This window comes from Anneissia japonica, unplaced genomic scaffold (genome assembly GCF_011630105.1).
Source record: "Anneissia japonica isolate Jap-2015-1 unplaced genomic scaffold, ASM1163010v1 scaffold17412_len611537_cov169, whole genome shotgun sequence".
NCBI lineage: Eukaryota > Metazoa > Echinodermata > Crinoidea > Comatulida > Comatulidae > Anneissia > Anneissia japonica.
The window spans coordinates 561,692-572,124 of NW_022695890.1; the positions used below are offsets into that span (position 1 = coordinate 561,692).

At 33.0% G+C, this 10,433-nt stretch overlaps 2 protein-coding genes across 2 annotated transcripts in view; one reads left to right on the forward strand and one right to left on the reverse strand.

Annotated features, from left to right (window-relative positions):
- Positions 1-223: 223 nt before the first annotated feature.
- The window catches only part of LOC117101612, an 11,672-nt gene continuing 1,462 nt past the window's right edge, over positions 224-10,433 (reverse strand). Inside the window, exon 3 of the mRNA XM_033241614.1 lies at positions 224-514. Within this exon, the coding sequence (XP_033097505.1) occupies positions 419-514 (96 nt within the window). The 3' untranslated portion in view covers positions 224-418. The remainder of the gene's footprint in view (positions 515-10,433) is intronic.
- LOC117101611 (E3 ubiquitin-protein ligase TRIM71-like) lies at positions 4,374-7,389 on the forward strand. The gene is made up of 2 exons (XM_033241613.1): positions 4,374-4,460; positions 5,069-7,389. Exon 2 carries the CDS (start codon positions 5,069-5,071, stop codon positions 7,229-7,231), a length of 2,163 nt encoding a protein of 720 aa, XP_033097504.1. The 5' UTR covers positions 4,374-4,460; the 3' UTR covers positions 7,232-7,389.

Consider the following 10,433-nt stretch of genomic DNA (forward strand, 5'->3'; position numbering starts at 1 on the left):
GGTTTAGTCGTACGGGAAATCCACTGACGATGCAATACCGCTACGATTTTTAATCGTAAGGGAAATCCACTCACGAAATATTTTCTAATTTTATTATATTACCACCTTTTTATTACATAGATCTTTTTCAAAACATAACTGCTTTTATAACATTATATAGACCCATTAAACACAAAAACCGCTCTGGCTTCGGGGGCTTCGCCCCCCGACCCTACCGGGGCCCTTAGGCAGGCCTCTGGACCTCACGCCCAGAGAACCCCCCCTTGAAATGACCTGGCTACGGGCCTGGATAACGTATTGAATCTATGTCTTCTCTAAACAGTGTTCACACTATAAAAACACCAACGTGTTCATGTTTCTGAAATAATCTGGTAAAGTTTCATTACCCAAAACTACACAGTACCAGCTGGTATACTATTTAAATGTTCATTGTCAGCAACCACATTTTGAATGATCTTTCAGCTTTGAAGGTCTTGTACTCGTAAATGAATTTGAAACATAATGATAACTGCACCTATTAAACAAAAAAACAATTTCAACATTAGCCATCAATGCTTATTTCAATATTAATTTATAATATGAATAAATTATTATTATTATTAAATTATTATTCATGATTTTGGTCTCATTATAATTATATAAAAACAAATAAAATATTCATATTTGTCTTATTTTAAATTGAAATTTAAAATTTTACTATACCAAAGGGTACTCATGGAGGTCACAATGAAACACAAGACTGAACAAACTGAACAGTGGTGCATTCTTTTGACAAAACAACAAAAGCATTTAATAGCTAAAAATATTAATATTTGCATATCAATATATTATTTATTTTAATAGTTCATTTAACATAACTTGACTAGCAAGCTGACTCAGAGACTGATATGGATATATTTAACAAAGCTTTCAAATTCAATATTATAATAAAAGTCAAAAGCGCTATAAAACCGTCACAAAAACACATATAGAAATAAGCAAATCTACATAAAAAATTCTTACATAGCAAAACTTTACGAGCCATTACGTGTTAAATACTTGGCATCTAATGGATAATTGTGCTGAATTGTTTGGAACCATTAATAGAATCGATAGTGTAAATGATGTGGATTTAAATGTTGGTATGATCTTAAAGAAGCATGAGTCTTATTTGATGGCAAACTAGGCTTATTAAAGAATGTTAAAGCTGATATTGAATTAAGTGATAATGCTAAACTGTTAATAAGTAAATGTCACCGGGTTCCTTATTCAATGAAAGAGAAAGTAAATGTTGAGATTGATAGACTAGTTGAAGAAGGAATAATGACCCCTGTAACGCATTCAGAATGGGGAAGCTCCATAGTAACAGTTCATAAAAAGAATGGCGATATCAAATTATGTGGGAATTACAAACCATATGTAAACACTGTAGGCCTACTAAAGCCCGCAGCTCCTCCAAATATAAATGTGGACAAAATCCACCCACTTTCTATGGTCAATTTATAATGAAACAAGCTCTTAAAAGCATCTGTTGGTGAAAATGTTCAATGCAAACCCAGTTGAATTGGTTTCTTTTAGCATATAGAAACTCTGTACATAGTTTGACTAACGAAACGCCTGCTATGTTGTTTTTGAAGCGTTCTTTAAGAACACGACTCGATGTATTGCGTCCAAACTTAAATGAATTCGTTAGGAATAAACTACATATTGAGATGCAAAAATCTAAAACTAAATTAAGATCATTTGAAGTCAAATGATTCTGTATATATTAGGGATTTTCATGATGTAGGCAAAAACCAAACTAAGTGGGCACCAGGTGTAATAGTGGGTAAGAAAGGACCACTTAGATACCAAGTTGAAGTTGGTGATCAAATATGGTTACGTCATACTGATCAAATTAGATCAAGGGTATCGTATATAATAGAAGATTCAGAGGTTTTGGACGACTTGTTAAAACTAAATTAATTGATAATGAATCTGTTAAAAATAATGATTGTAAACAGACCAGTGGCACCGATGTTAAACCAGAAATTGTATTGAGAAGATCACAACGACTAAAGACACTTACTAAAAGATAGGCCTATATTGAGGGTTAAGCATGAATGCATGTGGTGTATGATTATTTTTGATTATTATATTTATTCATGATTATTATACAATTTATTGATTCATTGTTATTGATATTGTGTTTATTGAATATTGATATTTTGAAATTAGAAAATGTGGTTTAGATGTACATTAAATTTAGTAGGGGTGAATGTTAAATACTTGGCACCTGTATTCAATGTGTTCATTGAGACTTGACAACGCCTATATATATACCATTGTTTAATAAAGAGTGGTACTTGATCCACTATCAGTACACTGTGATCACAATATGTTGTAAGGCTGTATCTTTTGTGCTTGTGTCGTACTATACGCATACTATATTTCAAAGGGAAAATACATGACATTAGGGAATTCCAAATATTAAAGGTGTGCCAAAGTGAGTGAACGTCATTTACTTCCTGGTGAGTTTGCCTTTTAAGTATTTTAAGTTTTCTTTTTATATTTGAAGTTCAGCACTGATACATTCTATTTATCACTGATACTAAAATAATGGAATTTACTGTAATGTGCTCTCCGATGTCAGGACACATAATGCCTGCAAAAACTGACACTATGTCTATGGCCCATCACTAGGCCTACTGTAGGTGTAAGATGTGTGATTCAGAGTTCATTGTAGAACAACTCAAAGGCTTACACTATGGTTAACTGACAATTCCTCTAAATATAAGATATGGGAAATTCATTCTGTCACTAAACTTTGTTCGAGTTTTCTGTGACTTAATGGCCCCTAGAGAAAATCACATAAAATGATTTAGGACACTATATAAACTATATGTCAGGCCTTACCCATAAAACTAGTCTATATGTAATGTATGCATGTACCTGAATGTATGTGCTATGACCCATCTGTAGGTAGGTATTAGGATTACAGTATATAAGCATAATTTATCTGGCTAAGAATGAGTTCCCAGGCACTAAATCATATCAATTTGCGTTCTCGATCTAGCGATTATTAACTGCACTAAACATGCACTAAATATTAATGGTTAAGTAGTTTATGCAATAGAGGGATAAGTTGATGACAGGTAAAATCATAATTGTATTTTTATTAGTTCTAAACCAAATTGATGCTTGGTTTAGTTAACCCTCTGGATACCGGATTCTTTTATAGTGCAAACCCTTGAATACCGGATTCTTTTGCAGTGTAACAAGGTTTTTTGCGTTTTTTGAGTATACGTCGTTCTGGTGGATTTTTGGGAACTTTCTGTAAATTATACAGAAAAATGTTTCTAAAAACAAAGAAAGCTTATAGAATAAGCTTTGTTTTGATGTATAATTTATATTTTTGGAATTTTTCTTCATAATATAATATGATATAATATATATATAATATAATAGAAATGACAAAAAAATGCTACATATAAATCGTCAGAAAAAACCGAAAAAAAAAATTATAGCCAAAAAAAAAATAAAAACAAGTATAACATTCCTATTCCATACAGTTATATAATTTATTTACCCAACCATCCATAACTATAAGCGCGATCTTTCCAATCAAAAGCGTCGACTACCCTCACATTTCTAGGCCTAGGCTCATCTTCATCAAGAACATCTCCGCCGTCAGAACTGCTTTGAAGCCCCATCGTCATCATCGCTAACAGGCACGTCTAAGTCTCGCACATCTAAATATTTACCTTCATCGCTGTCTGAATCAAAAATCAGGTCAATCGCTTGCTTAGCTGTGTACACATCTTGGGCGACCATTTCGAAAAATTTGTTTAATTAATAACGATTTCAAATTGATATTTCTAAAAATTTTTATATAAGCCCATGTGAGTTCACAGATTTCGAAAGACAAAAGCTTCACGCATGCGTGTTCAAAATTTCTGGCGTATTGGAGCTAAAATAAAAACAGAAGAGCGATTTGAAAAACACCTATTTTTTAGTCACGAAATTTCGATTGCAGTCGAAAATGGGATTTCTCGGTTTGAGGTCAATTTCGACTACAGTCGAAGATGGTATCTAGAGGGTTAAGTGTTCTATCTACAATATGCTAACTTTCAAATTCAATAAAAATTTTAAAAAACCAGAAATACATTCAGAATAGATCAAGAGTACAGCTAATTTCAATATGCATTGAAATTTTAAAATTTAGTGGAAACGGGGCACGTGCCCCCTGTGCACCTACTGGATGCCCTGATGACTATAGCACTTCTGGTCAGTAAAATTTTAAAAATAGAGGGTGCTCTATTTCATGATTATTACATACAATTCTGGTAGAAGGGTGCTACAGTATATACATATTTCATTTTTTGTTTGTTTCATGCAGCAGAAACCAACAAAGTAAAGTATTCAGTAAAGTATCAGGCAACAACAACACTCAACCTATAGCAGGTACACCTTCATACCTACCAATCAATATTTGAATCAAGGTAAGAAATTGATCCAATTTCATTCTAAATACCCAGAACACCTAGCAACAGGAAATGTTAAATCACCAGATTTGGGCATAATGATATAAGCCAATCAGCCAATCAGATGACTGATATCTAATATCACCTAAATATACTGTGATTCTCAATCAACTGTGCAACTTGAAGTAATCATAACATAAAAAAAGAAATAAATGTTCTTCCGATGTACCGTAGTGTATTAAAAAGAGACTCAAGTTTAATGTTAGGGTCAAGCTAGCTCAATCAATCAACAACTCAGATTTGCATAAAATCATTGTAACAATATTACAACAAAATATAAAAAATAAAAAATGATATTGTAAATTTGAATTCATTGGAAAACTAAGGCCTCATAATTTGAATTAATAGTAATGTCTATTAATTATCACATTAAATTAATTCATAAGAAGGCTCCTGAATATGAGGTGACCTAGGATAAGCTGGAATGGTCACCTACTATAAATACAGCTTTTAAAAACAACACAAAATATATATACAGCAACGCTGATTGTTGGTCCTTGAATTCAGAAAACATTATTATCTATGAAAGAATTAAAATATATTAAGTATCTATGTTGCCTCTACAGATGTCTGTGTCCAAAGCATTGCAGTTTATGGATAAAAAAGATCTTGAGTGTGCCATCTGCCTCAACAGGTTTCACCAACCAAAGACACTGAAATGCATGCACACCTACTGCCTACAGTGTATCCAGAAATGGGTGGAAACTCATGGTAAGATGAAATGTCCAACTTGTAAACAAGAACATGATTTAACAAAAGAAGACCTAAAAAAGCTGGCTTCAAATACAATGATAAGTCAACTACTAGAGTATGTCACGAAAACTGAGGAGCGAAAACCAACTAACTGCTCTTTCTGTGACAACCAACCAGCATACCATTGCTCAACATGTCAGCTGTATCTATGTGCAGCTCAATGTGTCAAACAACACAAGGCAGTACCTTTAACTAAGGATCATCCACTTTACACACTAGACATGAAGGAACAAAATGGCCAACCAACCAATTGCCAAGTTCACTGCAACACCCCACTAAAATTTTACTGCTCCAATTGCAATAAATCAGCATGTAAACGATGTGAACACATCCTTGATTGTTACGAAAAACAACATAAAGTGATTCCAATGTCAACTGCTGTAGATGAGTTTAACAAAGATGCCAATGAAGTTGTCAAATTAGCATATGAAATTGAAAATAAATTAACAGAAAAAGTTGAATTCATAGTTAAAAGTAAATCATCATTTAAATCACAACTAAGTTTAAGTACAACAGCCATTGAAATCCAGGAAAATAAACTTATTAAGAAAGTTCAAGAGAAAAGCAAAGAATTAATTTTCAATATGAAAAAATTATACAAAGAAAAAGAAGATGCCCTTGATAGTAAATTTAAAGATATTGATTCAAAGAGAACTCAAGTGAATAATCTAATGGCCTCAATCAATAAAATGATGAACAAACCAGAAGAACGAGAAACATTTGTATCCCATAAAACAGCTATCAACGCTGTCAGAGACAAGTTCCTAGCAACTGATTTTGATAAATTATTTCATAAAATATATATTACACCAAATTTCATTCCATGTACGCACTTGGATGAGTTGATGAATACACAAGGCATCGGTAAAATCATAACTGCTGATATGTATGAGGTTGCTGATGATGATAAAGAAATTACCGTTTCAAAAGGACAACTATTTGTAGTGAAAGTATCAAGTCCAGCTGAGAGTGGTGCATGCCAACTAGCTGCAACATTAATAAACTTATCAGGTGAAGAATCACCAACTGACGTAGAATATGATGAAAATGGACAGTACAAAATAACAGGTAGATGCAATGTGGAAGGTGATTGGCAAATGAAGATAACTTCTAGAGATGAGCACATCAAAGGATCTCCAGTGAATATCAAGGTGGAAGCTCTAGGACTTGTTCATACTACTGGTATTATATCAGATTATAAAGAACATTGTAAAGACAATTGGGTGAGAGATGTAGTGTTAAATAGAGATGGATGCATATTAGTATTAAGCTTTAGCAAAGATATATTGAAGTTCAACCAATCAGGTTCATTTGTTGCTAGGATACAGGTGCCACAAAATGTGACGGTCAATAGAATGCATCTAATGAGTGATGGTAACATGATATATAGTGATGCCATAGCACAATGTGTAGTATTGTGTGATGATAAATTCCAAGAAGTTCGTTCATTTGGTAAAGACATGTTGAAATCACTAGAGGGCTTGACATTAAACAAGGAAACTAGAACCTTGTATGTAGCAGATGTGTATGCTCACTGTGTGTATAAATTCAATGTTGATGATGGCAGGCTAATGGGTAAGATAGGTTCAGAAAGTAGTGGAGTAGGTAAAATGAAGCAACCAAGAGATGTCACTTTAACTAAGGAAGGTCATGTGATTGTTGCTGACTTTACTAATGACAGAATACAAATGTTTGATGCTAATGGTAAGTTTATGAGAACTCTTGTAGGCTCTGGTAGGGAAGATGGCAAAGTTTTGAGTCCTTTTGGTGTAACCATGGATATGGATGAAAATATAATAGTATCAAGTAATCATAAATTACAATTATTTGATAAAAATGGTGTATTCATAACACGAATAGATCATAAAAATGATGGATTAGAATGTCCACTAGGAATCACTGTAATCTCCAACAGACCAAGAAGAGTAGCAGTAGCCAACCTCGGACAAAACAATGTAAAAATATTCAATTATTAAAATGACACATTGAAAAGCTCATTAACAGGCTCCATTATTAGATAATGTAAAACAATACTTCTACAGTTTTTTAATACATCAATAAATATTTTTGACAAATATATTCAATCAGATTCAAAGCAAATGAATGAGAATAACTATCACACTATTAATGTTTATACATCAATCAATTAATTATTATATTCCATCAGATGGTAATTTTATTTTCATGTAGAAAAAAAAGTAATTGAACTTACAATATCTTTTTATTTCTGTATTTTTATATGGCTGTAATAAATATTATAATTATATTGAATAAATAAATGAAATGAATGAATGAATGAATGAATGAGTGAGCGACTGAATAAAAAGTTGGATGTGAGTTGACATGTCTCTGAATGAGCATAATCTAGATAGTTTTAATAGGAGCAAACATAAAATTAGAATAATTATTATGAACCTTTGTACGGAAATTGCATTTTAGGTTGAGCACTGATACCCACTGAGAACTGTTCCTATATGGAGTCAAATTGAGTTGTGATGTATTAACTTTATTTGGTAATTAATTCCCCATCAATTATAAAAATTCTTATGTTATATTGTATTGTGTTGTGTTTTATATGTTGTAAGCTACACTCTTTAGTAAAATTGAAAAAAAGTATTTAACTAAGTTTATTATTTTATTTAATTATTTTTATGTCCTAGGTAAAAAAAAAAAAACACAACAAAACAAATTGCTCTGTATATTTTGCTAATCAACTACAGTATTCATTGTATTGTGTTGTGTTTTATATGCTGTAAGCTACACTCTTTAGTAAAATTAAAAAAAAGTATTTAACTAAGTTTCTTATCTTATTTAATTATTTTTATGTCCTGGGTAAAAAAAAAACACAACAAAACAAATTGCTGTGTATATTTTGCTAATCAACTACACTATTCAACACATATTACACCAGCAAAAACACAGTAGGCATAATTATACTAAGTATGTTTGAGATTTTTTAGAAATAGAATAGAATAAAAAAACACAAGTTTAATACATGAATGAGTAAACAGACCTATTTTATATTTGATTTCAGTCTGGGTTGTTACTAGGCCTATGTCAACTAGATAAATCTTGAATCCAATATTATTTTACCACACAATAACAATTGTATCAATGATAATTTTACCATCAATACACAGATGACAAATTTTCATTTTTGTAAAGCTATAATGCAAACGAAGTACACGAATCAATGATCACAAAACAGATGTCACAATAAACACAGTGGGAGTATTGACCAGGGCTGCCAGATCTACCACTTCAGCAATATTACAAAAATCAGCTATCACAGACCACGCCATACAACACAATCTCATGCCAAACTGGGAGGCTACCACTGGCAAAACAACCCAAATGAAAAGACAGGCAGATCACAGAGTCTTTTTTTAAGGTGTAAACAAAGACAAAGTCATGAACAGGATAAAGGAGCACATGAACTCTCACCATGACCAAGCTACAAAACACCTAGTTGTCGTTAAAAAAAATCTCCAATAGGGATCGACACGTTTTGATTAAGTACTCCGTTTACATTGTACAGTAGCTTTACAAAAATGATAATTTATCATCTATACAATTCTGAAGAAAATTAAATCTTTTCAAGATCAATGCTCTTGTATGACACACTTTAATTCAGTCAGCTTATTTTGTTGAGATGTTTCATCACATGATAATTAATAAATTGTATTTTTCTCACAAATTCAAGAATGCTGATAATGACATTTTGACATATAATCAGGGCTTGCCCTAACTTTTTTTGGTAACTAGCCCACTGAGCTAGTTTACTAGAGATTTTACTAGCCCACAGAATATTTTACTAGCCCACAGACAGGAAAAATTTTGTTTCAAAATATTTATTAGCGACAATTAAATTTGAAGGTTGATTTGCAATTTCATAATTTAAATTTCTGTAGCATTGCTGTTTGAGCTACCCTCTCAAAATATTGTTGAAAATAAATAAAAAAAATCACCCATGATGCAAAATCGACTCTGGTTATAACAGGGACAGATGAGCACGTTTTACATCTCCCTGGTTATAATTTGGCTTTCTAATATTTAAGAAAGGGCCCAGAAATCAATCAAACCAATGCATCTGTTAAATCTTTAGGTCTCAAGTCACCCCCAATGGCAATAAATCTTGCTTAGGCTACCTATGCTAGGCTAGGCTACCTAGGCCTAGACAAGACCTAGGGCCTAGCCTAGCCTACCTATAGCATTGAAGTACTTATTATTAAAAGGTGAACATTTTAAAAATATCATTATGAGAAAATAATATGAATATAAGGTAGTACATTAAATTAAATTACATTAAACTACCTAAATTAACCAGATTGAACGATCAAACGATCTTCTAATCTATTGAGAGAAAGAGGTAACATGCCATCAAAGATACTAGAAATACAAGATAGAGTTCTCCACACAAAAAAAGTGTTCCACCGTGTTTCACCGAAATGCATGGTGGGAATACGAAAAATGCGATGCCCCCTACAGCTGGATCTAAAAAACTTGTTCCAAACTTTCGTTACCAAGTCGTCGCGTATTTTATTATCAATTCTCAACAAAGATACTAGATATAAAAACAAACTGGAATAGACACCCAGACAGTGACATCGGTGAATACATAACCTCCTTGGTGGCGGTAGAAATTGTTACTATATCCAAATAATACGCAAAACAATTAAAGCATAATCATGAATCAGTAAAGAATAAAACAACAATACAGCACAGAATCGCATGCCCTTACGCACTCTTAGTGAAAAAGTTTTCCTCCATTAGTGGAAAAGGAAGGGCGCCTTTTGCGTCTGGATATACTTAGCAACAGAAGGGCGCCCTGTACGTTGGGCACGAAGTATAGGAAACTTGCATTGGTTAAAAGAAGGGCGCCGCCTACGTTGGGCACGACTTCCGCCTCATTTTTACAACGCGAGAACTCTATCTTGTATTTCTAGTATCTTTGCATGCCATCCTGTAGTGGTTGGTGAATGACTTGGGGATCATCTTAATAATTAAACACTCACGTATGTGGAGAGCTGAAAGCTAGAGCAAGGTAATTCAACAAAAGGACGCACATCTCCGCTCTCGAACATAGCGCGTGCGTACAGTCCTTTGATCTTTACTGTGGCATCGACAATCCGATACTAGTTGCGAGTACAGCCGTCAATTATTAGTCTATGCGTGCCA